Source organism: Nestor notabilis, unplaced genomic scaffold (assembly GCF_000696875.1).
Source record: "Nestor notabilis isolate BGI_N333 unplaced genomic scaffold, ASM69687v1 scaffold8325, whole genome shotgun sequence".
Classification (NCBI taxonomy): Eukaryota; Metazoa; Chordata; class Aves; order Psittaciformes; family Psittacidae; genus Nestor; species Nestor notabilis.
In genome coordinates this window covers 8,511-24,609 of record NW_009929737.1, presented here as the reverse complement: position 1 = coordinate 24,609, position 16,099 = coordinate 8,511, and the positions used below count along the sequence as shown (strand labels likewise).

Sequence of the window (16,099 nt, the reverse complement as noted above, 5' to 3'; positions counted from 1 at the left end):
TTGTGTTTAGAAGAAATCTATTGATCCAAGAAACACTTTCGGAAGCATGCTTTCTGAAGGTTTGCAAAAACTGCAATGCAAGAATTGATGCCTTTAATAAGGTTGCATCATTTTAAACCAACAGTGTGTTTGGACAACATAGTCTTCCTTTGTACCTGTTTGCATGTTCATAGAACTGTTATCTACTATAGCTGGTAATCTAAATTCATATAAGACCCTGTTGTCTCATTTCTTCTAAAAATGGTCTGTAGTGGTCAGGAAGGCTTGAGAATGTTTGACATGTAGTTAGGTTTGTTGTGTTTTGTTGTTTGTTTTTTTTTTTTTTTTGTTCTGGTTCCACCCCCCTTCCCCTCTGAATACTGAGGCCCTCCAGGGTGCAGATGAAGCAGAAGACTGGGAGAGGGAGAAAGTGGAAAGCTGGGTTGTGGTTTGACTGTTGCTGTGAGTTGATCTCTGTACAGGTTTCTGTGGCACTAGTGACATGGTAATTGTGATGAGTTTCTTTCATCTGACTTGTTTTGTGTGGTAGGAGAAGAGAGAGTAATTGCCTGATACGGGTGTGGAAGAGGAAATCTTCTTTCATTCTCTAGCACAATTTAGGCTGGATGCAAACCGATAATCATGGTACAGCCCTGAGTGTTACTGAGCTAGGTGCGGGACTGAGTAGGGACTCTCTTTCTGCTTTTCTGTAACTAGCCACAACAGGACTTCTCTTCTTGTAGCAGTCATATGTCTGCTAGTTTGTGCAGTTACACTCACAAATCGAAGTAAGGAAATGATACTGCTGGCCCACATCAGACTACCCACTGCAGATGTTTAAAGCTATACCATCAATATTCTGACTTTATAAATTTTGTCAGCAAAAAGTAATGCTTAGGTGAAAGATGTCCGCTATTAAAATAGTGCTTCATGATATTAGCTATTATTTTAGATCAGACTTGTGACTTCTTGGCTAAGTGTGTATTTTTATGAAGTATTAAACAAATACCTTCAGTTTCATTTCACCTATTACCATACTGCAAATAATGACTTTGTATTTGCTAACTCAAATCAGTGTATTGAAGTTAACCCTTTTGTGGAGTACAGTTGCTTAATGAATGTTGAATAGCTGAGTTTATTTGAAGTAGGAACTACTGATCTTATTTTTTAGATGAGTATCTAATTCACTAGTTTAGGGCTATCATTTGATCATTAGTTAGATCTGCTTCTCATTGTTTGTCTCTATCCGGTAGGTGACAATAAGGACTGTGTAGTGTTGGAAATGCAAGCAGGCATTCAAGACATCAAGTATGAAATACATACTTATGCTGTCTAAATCTCTCTAATCCTGAGCAATCTTTGAAAAATGACCTGTAAGTTTTATCACATCTGACAGCTAGTGCTCCAGAAGATGCTAATTTGCTACAATTTTGGTGAAATTAGTTGGCTTGGTAAAGAAGAAAACATAACTAGGGAAGATGTAGTGGCAGTATCACAAGCTTCTGCTTTCATTTGCCAGCTTCCAGGACTGTCAGCTTTGCAGCTCTTGCTTGTTAGAGAATGTGCTTCCTCTGAAGGTCATGAGGGACCATGCTGAAAACCTAACACTATTGCAGTGATAGAGGGCAGCGTTTGTAGGAGACATGTGGAGAGGAATGTTCAGGACTGTTTCGGAAAGGGTGTGGGAAGAAAGGGTATGCATCATAAAAACAAAGCTCTCTTGACTCTGCTTCTCTGGAAGAAACCTGTTCTAAAATGGTAGTCTTATTTTAGAGAGTATCTGGTGTTTACTGTATCATTTGGGTACATACTCAGGTTACTTGCGGAGTAATCTTAAGTGCTTAAAGAAAACATTTCGAATGTGACAACTCTTATGTCTTACTTTTGAGAACAGTCACCTTTCCTCTTGTCTTGGTCAGGAATTGAAGCTGATCAGACTGAGAATTTTGCAACTGGCTCAACTTTTGCTTACTCACGACTACGTTTAGAAAATTAAAGCAGAGCAAGAGTACTTCTGCTTTCTGTCAGCCTTAGTAAATTAAATGCAGTTTCTATTGTATAGTATACATCACGCTAAGAAAGGCTGCTTTAAAATAAATGTTCCTATGGTCAAATAGTAGTAAGTATAAAAACTAAACTTCAGATCCTTTGAAAGCCACCGTCTGGGACTTACAGCATATGGAATCTATTGAAACTGTTTAAACCCTGGAGTACAGGTAAGGGAATGTGTAGGATTAGGTGAAGGAGAAGAGTCTTAAATATCACAAGTAGAAATCGAGTGCTTTACCCCTTGATGAGTGCCTGACACAAATATTTTGTAAAAGCAGTATCTGATGGTGAAATTTGATGCTAGGATTTGCGTGCCCTGCTGTGACAGATGGTCTTTCAACTTTAGGTATTTAGACCAGTACATAGTGCACCAGTTGGTGGTTAAAGCAGCTCAGTCTGGAACAAAAAACATGCAGCCATGCACTTTTTAATGATGTATTAACAATGGTAAACCTAAATAGGCTTTGAGTTAAGATATTTTTCTTTGATTAATATGTGGTTGTGTTATTTTCTTGTTGTTTGTTTGTTTTTATAAGGTGTGCAAACAGATTTGGCTAGGCCTATTTGATGATAGATCATCAGCAATTCCAGACTTCAGGGATCCACAGAAAGTAAAGGAATTTCTACAGGAAAAATATGAAAAGAAAAGATGGTAAGATACATTTAAAATTATAACTGTTGCCTCTATAACAAGAAGTGAAGATGGACTGTTATCCTCCTATTCTTGAGCGTGCTTTCCTTCTTGTGTGCTCTTTGGACTAGATTGCACAGCTGTCTAAAATGATTTCTGGACTTTATTCAGAGTTTCTATAGAAGGCAGAAAAGAAACTACAGAAACTTCTCAGTATGTAGCATGTATTGATGGAACAGAAATGTCTTAAGGGGATGTGAACAACAGTGCGAAGGAGGAGTTTTGCAGGCTTTTATTAAGGGGTGGAAGACACCTGGCTTGTATTAAGTAAGTGCTATAAAATGTTGATGACTTGGAATTGTAGTCCATTTTTTAGAAGATCTGGCATATTTGAATACTGAGTATTTTGTAGACTACTGATAATACTTGTTTTGGGGTCAGTGGTTAATATAGCAAAGCTGAGATCTACTGGTTCTCACACTTTAGTCTCATCAGTGTTAAGCAGAACTTTCCACGTTAAACTTGTGAAAATCATTGCTCTTTTTGAATGTAGGTATGTTCCTCCAGAGCAAGCAAAAGTGGTGGCATCAGTGCATGCATCCATATCGGGGTCTTCTGCTAGTAGTACAAGCAGCACACCTGAGGTGAAGCCACTCAAATCTCTCTTGGGAGAAGCTGCACCTGCACTGCACTTAAACAAGGGCACACCTAGCCAAGTGAGTAATGACAGAGCTGAAAAGCACAGAACTGTTCAGCAGTACTTTTTCTCCTGTAGTAGCAGAATTCTTGCAATTGTAACTGTTACCTAATGATAGGAAGACTAGAGACAACTTCATGTATTCTGTTGAAGTGTTTGCAGATCAAGTTCTAAATTAAGCTTGTTTCTATTGACCAAATTGATTTAATTTTAAAAAATGGTTATTTGCAATAAGCAGAATTTTCTAGTGTGATTGACAGGTTTAATTATGATAGCCTTTTGCTTAAATATCTCTAAAGATTGAGCCTAATGTGATATATCTTAATATTTCTTTTATTATTTGAAAACAATAAAATGCCTGATATAGTTAACCATGAGAGTAGTGAATATGTGGGTGAGAAGTGTGCATGCTTATCATTACATCCCATGCATTTGGTAACTGTCTTAAGTGGTTTCATTTGGTAACTGTCTTAAGTGGTTTTTGAGGAGTGTCTGTATGCTATTATCTAAAGCCAAACAACACTATATACTTAGATTTTTTGGAGGGAAGACGGTTTCTCTTAATCTCTTTTACCTTTAGGATACCAGGCAACTCTTGAACGGACCTCTTTAGAACTCTGCAGCTTGCAGCCTTGCTATGAAATCCCTTAGTTTTTCTCTCCCTACAGTGCATTCTAAAGATTTTTTCAGAATGCAGTGAATAACTATACTCTGGCTTGTAAAATTAAGTTTTATTCCTTGTATTTGTGCAGTATTTGCAGTTTTAAATGCATAATTTTGAAGCTGCTTATATGCTGCTACTTCATTCTTCTAGGCCCTATTAATCCATGGAAATCTGCTGCAAAGTTCCTTTAAAAGCTACCATAGAAGCATAAATAGATTGTCTCCCTTATACTGTGGGAGGAGGGTCTGTGCTGTACCCAGCATTTTAAACTTCAGGAATAAATGGCTTGTTCAAGAAATATGCTTACTCCATCCTTCTAGTATTTTGCAAAAGTCAGTATGATAAAATATCAGCTTTTTTTGTATTAGCTAATCAAAATGTTGTTTGTAGTCTCCTGTTGTAGCTCGATCTCAAGGACAGCAGCAACAAGAAAAGAAACAATTTGACCTCCTCAGTGACCTTGGCTCAGATATCTTTGCTGCTGCTCCGCCCCAGTCAACTGCTACAGCAAATTTTGCTAATTTTGCACACTTCAACAGTCATACAGGTAAGAATTCCGAGCAGTGCATCCCTTTCAAATGTATAAAATGTAGTTTTAATTTTTGTTTACTTTAGTCTAGAATTCCTGAGGTGTATGTAGTTTCTGTGCTTTGAGAATGTTGTATTACTCAAGATTTTCTTTAGATCTTTATAAAGAAAGGTTGAAGACTTAAAGACTGATAATCCTGTTTTGTTAAGTGGGAGCTGCTCTAGCTATTTTCTATGTGTACGGTAACACTGTTTCTGCGTACTACTAGAACTTCAAATTCTTTGTGGGAGAGAGAGTGAGAGGATGAATAACAGAATGTAGGGAGAAGCTGATGTTAGACCTCCAATTTTGTTTCTGAAAATTATTAGGAAAAGTATTAACGAAAAGAAAGCAGATACAGAGGCTTTAAAGGGAGTTCATATACATAGACAATAACTGTCAATTTGTTAAAAGCAACACAAAGGCTTTCCTCTTTTGTTTTGTGTCTATTTGAAAACTGAATACTACCCATGTGGGTAGCATTCTGCAGTTTCAAGAAGAATAAACAAGTTCAGAGCATATGTACTGACTGAGGATGGGGGTAGGCCTTGTATTCTTAAAGAATGACTTCAGTAAAATATATTGAGCCCTCAGGGTTTATTTTCAGCCAAAGGTCTTGAGCCATAGAAATATGTCCTAAAGAAAAAGTTGATACTGTGGTCACTGAAGTATGTTGTTGCTAACTTGTATTGTAATTGTGGGAAAGTAACTTCGCCTGCCTTGCCTGAATGGGCTTTTCATCTAGTTTTTTCTGAGAGAAACTGATGCTGCTGAGCTAACAAGAGTAAGAGATATTTCCTGTAAATCAGTCCTGAAACTGTTAACAGTTGAGATGAATTGTGATGGAGGGCTCTTAAGGCACACCTGAGGAACCGAGCAAAGTATCAAGGATTTCTCGAAGTTACTTTTTCAAAAAAAGTGAAATAATCTGCTGAATTCAGTATACAGGATGAGAATTGCCATTGCAGTGTATTTTGTAAAATCTTTATAATTAAGATTTCATGTTGGTCATCTTTTTGGAGGTATATTTAACTGGGACAACTTTCACTGACTGGCCAGTGTTACTGAAGAGGCTGCACATACTTAGTTCTTTCTAATAACTTATTCTTTCCAAACTCATTGCTGAATGATTTTTATATTTATATACACTTAATTACTCTTTGTGGGTTTCAGGGATGAAAATTTCATTAAAGCAATATTTCAATACTTTGTTCCAAATCTAGGTAAAATTCCACTGCATCTCAGCTGGTGAACTTTTGAAGACATAAAAAGCAATATGAACACTCATGTAAAAGTATAATCTCATGACAGAGGCTGTTAATTTCTGTTTGAAATAAGTGCTGAAAAATCAAAATTGAGAGGAATACTCAGCTTTACTGATTAGTTTTGTGCTTCAATAAATAACAATTGTGGTCATTCCCATTACTCTGTTCCATAAGTTTTAGAACCCAAAACCAGTTTCAGGGCAGGTAAATCAATTTCTGAAAGATAGTAATCTAAATTCTGAGCATTCGATAGCTGAATGTGTATTGCAGACTAGTTTATCTGAGTGTGTTTTCTGAATTGCTAGGCTAAAACACTTGTAAGGCTTGTTCTTTGTGCACTACCACATGGTAGCATCCACTGAAACTAATAATGAAATGTTATAGACTCTTCCCTTTGAAACAGAAGGAGGGTTGATCAGCTTTGGCAAAAATGAGTTTTAAAGGCTCATTTAAGGAGCTTATAAACCTGTCATTTTTGTTAGTAATCACACTACAGCAGAGGATGAAAGAACTTGCGCTTAGTCTTGCGCTACTTTCTTGGCTTATGGTCCTGTGTTCTTGTTTAGGGCTTGATGACAGGGAATGGACTTCTCTCTGTCCCTTCATGTACTCTATGGTGTAACTAAAGAAATCACTGAAGAGCACCAGCAAATTTAAGGTCTTCCAGTATAAGTTACTGTTTCTGCAGTTAGGGCATATGTTCCTTCCTTCCCCTGCCCCCCTGACTTTTCTAATGTACTGAGCTGTCTCAGGGCATTGTTCCTTGTTGAAAGGGAAACCTGCTGACCTTTTTACTGTCTGTATTTAATTTACAAAGTTCCATAACTTCTGAAAAATTACAAGATTTTTGAGATGATGGAAGATAACTGTTCTCTGTAGTTTACAAGATAAAAATTTTTGGCATGTAACCTTTCTATAAACTAATGGAAGATCTGCATGAAAGATTTAAGAGGCATAGTGACACAGCATAACTCTATCATGGGTAACAAGGGAGAAGGGGCTTTACCCAGAAGAAATACAGGAGTATGACATAGTTTCAGGTTTGTAATTGATATTTAGGTTGTTTTTGGTTTTGCAATGTTTCATGCCTTTCTTCCATCCTAGTGCAAACTTCTCAGAGGAAACTACACAAAGACTGTAGGGGTTGGATTGCATTGCCATGGCTGGTGCTATCATACTTGAGCTAGCTTTAACCAGCTTGCTGTTGTATCTGCAGTCACAACAGCAGTTGTAAATCTATGCCAGTCTGCAATCTGCTGCAGTTCCTTCACTTACTTACAGTGGTTCTTGTGTTTCTGCATGGAGAACTGAATTTTGGAATTGCCAATCTATATATTGTTCAGGTACAGGAAAGTACTGGTCTTTACCTTTGTGCTGCTTTTACGTAGGTTTGAACTTTACAGCATAAAATAAAGCAATATTAACATCTTAATACTCTGCAGAAAAGTATTTACACCTCTACTATTTTAACACTACTTTGTGTCAGCTGATTCAATAAAATTCTTAAAAGTGGCGTGTAATATAATACATTCCAGTTCTTAAACTAGACCCAGAAGATACCCAAGATTCTTGACGTAGTATTCCATTTGTGTGAGTGAAAATGAAAAATTCTGTAAATGCTAGGAGCAACATTTATTTACTCAGTTGTATTTGGTTAACTAAACATTAGTCTCTGAGTAGTCCCTATCCTATTGATGTATCAGGATGAAAACATTAATTAACAAAATCAAAACACTTTGATTTTAAAACAAGGTGCAATAATCTATTCCTCTTAAAAAGCTACTGGTTGAAAATTAAACAAACTGGAATTTGGAGTGAAGTCTGTAGTTTTTCTCTTGAGCACACTTTTAAGGTGAAAATTTTTGGACAGAACTTGCCCAAGACCTTCCTTTCTCATTGGTTGATTATTTATTCCTTCTTACCTTGACTCTCATGCTGTGGTGGGCTGACCTTGACTGGCTGTCAATGTGCCCGTCAAGCTGCTCTCATGTTCTTCCTCCTCAGCAGGATGGGGGGATAAAACATGATGGAAAAAGCTCCTGAGTCAAGGCAAGGGAAATCACTCACCAAATACCATCATGGGCAAACCAGACTTGACTTGGAGAAGATTAACTTAATTTATTGTCAATTAATAATAAAGTAGGATAGTGGAAAAACAAGAACAGAACTGAAACTACCTTTATGCCTTCTTTCCAGGCTCAATTTCACTCCTGATTCTGCTACCTTCTCCTGCTGAGGGAGGTGGGGATGAGGGTTGTAGTCAGTCCATAACTTCTCATCTCTACCATTTCTTTCTCTTCATGCTGTTTCCCTGCTCCATTGTGGGGTCCCTTACCCCCAGTGGGATACAGTCCTTCACACACTTCAAGTGTGGACCCTTCCTGTGGGCTACTATTGTACAAGGACTGCTTTATCATCAGTTGTGTCCATTGGGTACAGTCTTTCAGGCATGGACTGCTCAAGGGTGGGCTCCCCACAGAGTCACAGCTCCTGCCAGAAAACCTGCTGCTGTGTGGCATCTTCTCCATTAGCCACAGCTCCTGCCAGGAGCCTGCTCCAGCATAAGCTTTCCACAGACTCCAGCTTCCTACAGGCCATCTCTGCCTTCTCTAGTGTGGGGTCCTCCCTGGGCTGCAGGTGGATGTCAGCTCCACTGTGGACCTCTGTGGACTGCAGGGGACAGCCTGCTTCACCATGGTCCGCAGCATGGGTTGCAGGGGAATCTCTGCTCTGGGGCCTGGGAGAACTTCCTCCCCTCCTTCACTGACCTTGGTGTCTGCAAGGTTGTTTCTCTCACATTTTTCTCACTCTTCTCTCACTGCTGCTGCTGCACAGTGGTTTTTATACTTTCTTAAATAGGCTATCACAGAGGTGCCATCAGTATTGCTGATGGGCTCAGCTTTGGGCAGCAACAGGTTTGTTTTGGACCCAGCTGAAACTGGCTGTCAGAAGTGGGGGAAGCTTCTGATTACTTCTCACAGGGGCCTCCACTGCAACTCCCTGCCGCCAAAACTGTGCCATGTAAACCCAATATGCATGTACGCTTCTGACAAAAAGTGGTATCGAGTCAAACATTACCCTCTCTCCCAGTATCCCCTGTGAAGGGAAATAGTTGCATTTTCATTTATATTTGCAGCATTGTGGAATACAGTAGTTTGTATAAAAATGTCTCTTTAGCTTATAAATCTGTGGCATAGATGCTTTTTAATAGAAATTAAGTAGAATAATTCAACTTTTTATTAGCATTATCTGGCTTTTAACTAACAGTACTTAAACAATCAGCATAATTTCTTGCTTTTGTATATACTTAATCTGCAAGATCCCTCCAGAATCAACAAATCTTGACCCCAAGATAGGACATTTTGCCATCTGTTACTCTAGAAGGTGTTTTGTGGGCTTTCTTTAGATAGTAACTCATATAGGGGGGTTTGGTTTGCATTTGGTTAAAACCAGGGATTTTTCCTTACTCCTTGCTAATAATAGAATTTCAGATTTCTATAGAGCTTATTAGTTAGGCATGCAATTCCTGTTGAATCTGTAGATGCTCAAATGGTCAGCTGTTTGAAATTGGATGGGTGTTAACTTTAATTTTCTCCTATAGTACGGCATAAAAGGAAGGCAAAACCTGAAATTGTTTGAAATTTCCTTGGATTTTATTTTGTGGATACATTCTGTGAATGCTATCTTCTTGAGACTGGTACTGGTTTTCCACATTTCTGTACTGAATTTTCCAGTGAATTGAGTTTTATAAACATAGCCGAAGCTATTCATGTGGTACCAAACTAAATTCACCCAAGGAAGAAGCACTTTGTATATGATGAATTCAAATTGTCAGTATGTCATAAGAATACCTTCTAATTTTTATTCCCAAAGAAATGTTCAGTTAGTCCACAAATTCTAGTTTTAGAAACTAGTATTTAGAATGATACCTGGTTTGGCCTTTACAGGTATACATCTGGTATTTTGTACTTTTTGGCTGGTTTTCCCTGACCAGCCACCACTGCAAGCACTCTAGGGTTAAGCTGAAGTGGACTTTTGGATCATGCAGTTGTGAAGAATAGCATGTGTGAGGAGAGAAGTAGTATTAAGTGGTACAGCTCTGTGAAGGTGATTTGTGAAAGCTTGTTCAAAGACCACTTTCAATTGTAGAATATCATGTATAATTTTTTTCATGTAGAAAGAAATTGCAAGGTAGGACATAACCCTTGGAGGCTATCATGACCATGAATTCACTTAATACATCTGTTTGTGTGTTTATTTCCCATATCCATTAACATGTTTTGTTCCTTTGCAATTTACAGCGCAGAACTCTGCAAATGCAGGTTTTGCAAACTTTGATGCATTTGGACAGTCTAATGGCTCGAGTAATTTTGGAGGTTTCCCCACAGCAAGGCAGTCTTTTCAGCCCCAAAATACAGGTAGAACTCCTAGCACTTTTGATTAATACTTAATTGAAATAATCCTTACCTTTATGTTGGAAGGTACTTAAGTTGAGTTTTCTTGCATCTGCCTGCTTTAATGCAATCAATCAATCTGAAGCTCTGGGGAAACTCAAAATGAATTCCTTCTGTTTGGTGTTGATTTTATTTTCCCCACCCATCCACCCAATGCTGCTCAGAAGTCTGATTTTTGGTGCTATGTGTTTGTTAGCTCTACACCTGAAATAACTATGGAATGACTAAACCACACTGCTTTTGATAAATACTGAATTGACTCTATCTTGTAAGAGAAGTGTTTCAGTGGACCCAAAAGTACATCACAGTACCAAAAAAAGTGTGTACCTATGTGTAAGTATAATATATGCACACACTTCAATATGTTTGGCTTCATGTGTAGAGCCTATTGCTAAGATTCATTTTGCTTTCCTTTAATTTGATCATGCTTTAGAACTTCTGCTTGAGCTTACACTTGCTGTTTGTCTAGATCTTTGGCTGACTGACTTTCTTTTCCTTTTTTTTTTTTTTTTTTCTTTTCCTTCTTTTGAGTGTGGTGTTGTTTTAAACTTTCTTTCAAATTTTCTTTCTCCCTTCTTATGTTAACTTTAACCCACACACAATTTCTGGCTCTCCAGCGTTCAGAACGCTTTCATCTAGCTGCAGTTTTGGTGAATTTACTTCAGCTTTTCCTCTCCAGGCTGTACACAGTAAGTTCCACGCAGTGGAAAACTCAGCTTGCTTCCTTTTATCCCATTATAGTATAGCTTTTTCATTCATAATGTTGCATATATTTTAACTTGTTGATTATGCTATTAAAGTTGTGTGTTCTGCAGTATGAGTGGAATCCTCAACAACTGTTATAAAATGTGATACACTTAATGGAACAACTTAATGAAACTTACGTGACCTGTCCAGATCAAATTGTCTGGACACCGAAGAGACAGAACCTCATAGTTTCATATTGAACTGAAGTTCAGCTGTGTGGGCCTAAACCAGATTTTTAAACTTGATTTATGTATCTTCGATGTCAGTGGAGACTTGGTGTAAAAAGAGCTGTGTTGTGTCTTCCCCATCCCCTCTTTCCAAACTCTCTCTTTAATCCTTGGCATGAAATCATACTCTTTCTGGACTTCTAGGCACTGGTTTTTTTGCTTAGAATGATGGCTGACATCTGAAATGGTTAAACATTTTACCATAAAGTAAATGCAAATAGTAGGTATTCATTAGACACATGACAGGAAAATGAAGCTTCTGCATTTTGAGTATTAAAGATTCAGGCAAATGCACTTTTTTCCCCCTAACAAAATACTATTGTTGAAATTACTTTTAGCAGCTAATAAACAGTATATAGTTTTCCCAGATCAAATTATGATTGTGTTTTAAGCTCTTTGGGGCTTTTTTGCTCCTGATCTGCAGACTGATAAATATAAAAGATTTTTTTTCTGATGACCTGATGCAACTTTGAAAGAAATGGGAAAGGGTTATACGTGTGGGGTGGGGAAGTGCTGCCTCGTGCAACCAGAAAGAGGTGGGATTATTGTGCCTTCAGTTATAGCTGAAAAAGCTTTCTCTAGCTTTGGAGTGTTGATCATGTTTAACTTAATTTGTTACAGGTGGAAGTGCTGGATCAGTGAATGCTAACTTTGCTCACTTTGATAACTTCCCCAAATCCCCCAGTGCTGATTTTGGAGCCTTCAATGATTCTCAGAGCAACACAACAGCAACTGCAGCCAGTAAAGCTGCAGTGAATAAACTGAATCTACAGTCAGCTGACAAATATGCAGCTCTTGCTAATTTAGATAATATCTTCAGCGCAGGGCAAGGTATTGAATTCTATTATTTGATGTGCTTATTCTATATCTGTATATATACCACAGGGATGGCTGTGCTTGTCAAAATAGTAACTGTATTTCAAAATGTCCTATCTTCAAGCTGTCAGTCGAATTTCTTGTCAGTGAACCCTTAATGTGCAAGATCTAAGTTTTAAGACTAACATTTCCTCCAAAAGTCTGCATCAGAAAGTCTGCTCTTTGTGAACCTAAGTGGAAATATCTAAATAATTATTACTGCAATGATGAAAATATATAAAAATATATTTTTTATATTTGTGTTATAGTTTACGTAGTGAAGGCTCTTGAATGGAGAGCTACAGTTGTTGCAGAGAACTGCCAGAGTAGCTTTCTTACATCTCTGCCATAAAAAGACTTTGCTTTAAGTTTTTTATAAAATAGCAGTGATTTTTAAGTGAGGATTTAGTGATTTTTAAGGAGGAAAACCCCCTAGTTATTCTATAACTTTTTTCCTTCTCAGATGGTGTATAAAAAAAAATGTGTTGGTTTGCAATGTAGAGCTTTTTTCTGAAATGGATTATTTGAGGGTATGTGTTTTATCAAATTTTCCAGTTGAAGATGATGGTAGCATTGAGTTAATATTTTCCAGGCAAACCAGGGGCTCTGGAGCTGCAGAGTATCTATAGAAGCAAATAGCTAATGGCTGGGTATATATGTTTTTTTCTCTGTATGCCTCAGAGCATATTTAATTTAGAAGTCTGAAACTTAAACTCTCCATGAACTTTCATTTTGTTTTCAATGTTGGCAGGGCAAAAAGTGAAAGTCTCTTCATTACTTCTAATCTGGTTTCTTTCTTTCTAGGTGGTAGTGAGCAAGGAAGTGGCTTCAGTACAGTAGTGTCAGCATCAGGAGGTCCTGCGTTGTCAGCCCCAAATCAGTCAAGTGCATCTTCAGACAAGTATGCGGCTCTAGCAGAATTAGACAGTGTGTTCAGCTCCACAGCAACCTCTAGTAACGCATATACTTCCACCAGTAAAGTTAGCAGGTACTTTGTTAGAAGTAGCTGACTTTCTGTGTTGATTTCAGCAATATGCAGAGAAGTAACTCGGAGTTGTTTCTTGATTCTGTTACTTCTTACCTAAACAGGGAAATGTTGAATGAGTTTAGAGGTACTTCTGAAACTGTCCCCTGTGTTTTAAATAATAGCAGTTCTGTTTGATAGAATAAGAATACTTTCTGTCAGCAGGATGTTCTCTGCACTTTTCTAGTCATTACATGGTAAATCTGTTGGACGATAATGCTTTCCTGTACAGGTTGCATCCATACTGAAAATCATAGCATCATCCCTGGCAAAAGAATCATTCAACTATTTATAATGTAAATGGTGCCACCGCTTGTTTTTTTAGATCATTAAAGTAATAAATACCAAATGCCTGTTAGAGCTCCATTTGGTATTGCCAGTGCCCCATAAACCTCTGCTTTGCAACCTTTCTGCTGGTGGCCTCTGTTCAATACTTTGTCCTGCTTTTGGTAGAGATGACTTTTCATTGCTCAGCAGTAGTTATAGTCTCTAACCCTGGCAGCAGGGGCTCAGTTCTGTGCACCAGTGAATTATGTTGCAGTTTGCAAACTGCGCAGAAGCATTCCTTTTCTTTTATATGCCAACAATAATTGTAAATTGTATTTAATTGTTAAACAAGCAATTCTGACATCACTGAATGTATGAATTATTTTCAGCAATGCTTTTGGAACAGTACCTGTGGCTGCTACTGCACAGACACAGCCTGCGTCTTCGAGTGTGCCTGCTCCATTTGGAGGTATATAAGTGTTACTAACACCTTTTGTGGGCTGTTAGCAAACGAAACATCTTACTAATTTTTAGTTGGTAGTGCTATACTTTGACACAAGTGATAGTGCAGTTAGTAAAGGATGCCAAAAGAAGTATGGCTGTTATGATGCTTTTCAAATTAAGCATTTTATTATCAATTCCTAGTTTTTTCATGTAATTTTAGATATGTATCTCTGTATAAAAGCTGTATAAACTTAATGTATTGAGTTAGATTGGCTATTTTTAAGACTTTATTAAATAAATTGTCTTTAATCTTTCAGCAACACCTTCCACAAATCCATTTGTAGCTGCCCCTGTTGCCCCAGTGGTACCTTCAACAAATCCATTCCAGACCAATAGCCGAGGAGCAACAGGTTAGGAAAAAAGACCCTAACTGTTTGAGAACCTGTCTTTCAAGACTTGCATTGATTCTTTTTTTCTTTTTTCATAGCTGGATAACTTGTTTCTGAGCATTTTTCTGTATTATCTATCTCTAGTCTGTGTGTTGCGTGTTTGTTCAATGTAGAGTACAATACTTATGAATAGGCTGCAGAAATCAACTTTTTTTTTCTTTATATAAGTGTTTTTTTAAATTGGGCATAGGATGTTATTTTTCTGTTTCAAAAGGTGGCCATGCTGTTTAAGATCTACCAAACCTATTTGCATCTGTGTATTACTGCTTGGGTGCCTTCTAAGACTATAACCTTGGCTTTGACGCATGCTTCATAGGAGGTTGTTCTGAAATTGGGAATCTTGAAAGCCTTGCTTTGTTTCAAAGTCCTTAAAGCTCTCAAAACTAGTGAGCTGGAGCTAAAACCGGGAGAGTCATGGCTTTTGGGCTCTTCACCAGTCTGTTTATTCAGTACATTGGTGTCCTTTATTTTTCTGTCTTGTGACAGTAAAACATGTTTAAATATAATCTTTACACTCATGAATTAATATAATTCATGAGTATAATTCTTGGGAGGATTCTGTAGAATCATAATCTGTAGACAAACTCTGAAATGCTTTATAAAAAAGCGAACTTGTGCTTTTCTTTAAAAAGCTGAACTTGGATTTAGATGACTGCTAGGTTATCCTAATTTTCCTCTTCAAAGGCACAGCCAAATGTTGGCACTTCTGTCTATTAACTGGACTTCCATAGTTGTAAGTCTGCTGATGTATGCATTTTAACAATGAGTTGTGCTTTGCATAGGTTGAATTTAACTGATCAGGCAGAGGTAAAACCAAATTACGCAAATTCCTGTTTTCTGCTAAAATTAATTCTGTTTCAGTGCCTTTTGAGATATTATGCAGTTAAACTTGTTCAGCTGTTTCATTTCCCAAATACCTTTTTCCTTATTTTAATCTCATTCCTAACTGTACTGATTTAGATCATAGTAAAGAACTTGTAGCCTCTTTAGATGAATTTGCTTGAATATGGCAACTCTCTCCTTCCACCTTGTAAACTGCTACCCCTGGCTTGCCAGAAGTTCTAACCTTTTGGCAGCTATACTGATGTTAGGTACTGGCTTACAGAGATAGTGACTTATGAGTAAAAATAATTTTCTACCCTTTCATTGTAAGGTGTAAATTTGTCTTTTTATGCTGAGCTTTCTTTCTACATGAACTTTGCTATTTATTACATGGGAGATCTGTTTTGTAGTGTTTGTTTCTAATGGTTTTCCTAGCTTAATCTATTGCTAGTCATGCTATAGATGAATTGTTTGGTACATATATGTGTGTATATTTCTATATGTAACTAAGAAATGACTGTTCAAGAGTGTATAAATGATTTGACATTGTCTGGTCTCTTTGTGGCTTCCATAAGGCCTCTCGGGAGCAATGCACTCTCACATATTTCCTCAGGCTCATTTTGGTAGGTGGCCACATTTGGTATCAAATTTCTTGTGGCTAATTGTTCTTGCTTGTAATAGCTTATTGATAGCTATCTGGTTCTCTGCACGTGGAATTTTGGAAGACGACCTGTTTTTGAAAAATGGAATGGGTGTGGGTATTTGGCAACTGGGTAAAGGGAGAGAAGACCATACATAGACATCCTATTAAGCAACTAAAACAAAACCATTATTAATATCCTTGATATCCTCCATGGTCACAATGTAATGCTAGCAAGTTAAGTGATTCAAGTTTCTACCAGCAACAGCTTGATGCCTTTTGGGATATCCCAAGTCACTGCTTATTTTATTGTGCTT

General features: G+C 37.5%; 1 protein-coding gene across 1 annotated transcript in view; it reads left to right on the top strand.

Annotated features, from left to right (window-relative positions):
- Nucleotides 1-1,622: 1,622 nt before the first annotated feature.
- Nucleotides 1,623-16,099, top strand: part of AGFG1 (ArfGAP with FG repeats 1) — a 17,757-nt gene continuing 3,280 nt past the window's right edge. The window contains exons 1-10 of the mRNA XM_010015125.1: nucleotides 1,623-1,673; nucleotides 2,565-2,680; nucleotides 3,213-3,375; nucleotides 4,411-4,567; nucleotides 10,155-10,271; nucleotides 11,903-12,112; nucleotides 12,941-13,124; nucleotides 13,817-13,896; nucleotides 14,189-14,281; nucleotides 15,718-15,765. Of these exons, the coding sequence (XP_010013427.1) occupies nucleotides 1,623-1,673; nucleotides 2,565-2,680; nucleotides 3,213-3,375; nucleotides 4,411-4,567; nucleotides 10,155-10,271; nucleotides 11,903-12,112; nucleotides 12,941-13,124; nucleotides 13,817-13,896; nucleotides 14,189-14,281; nucleotides 15,718-15,765 (1,219 nt within the window). The remainder of the gene's footprint in view (nucleotides 1,674-2,564; nucleotides 2,681-3,212; nucleotides 3,376-4,410; nucleotides 4,568-10,154; nucleotides 10,272-11,902; nucleotides 12,113-12,940; nucleotides 13,125-13,816; nucleotides 13,897-14,188; nucleotides 14,282-15,717; nucleotides 15,766-16,099) is intronic.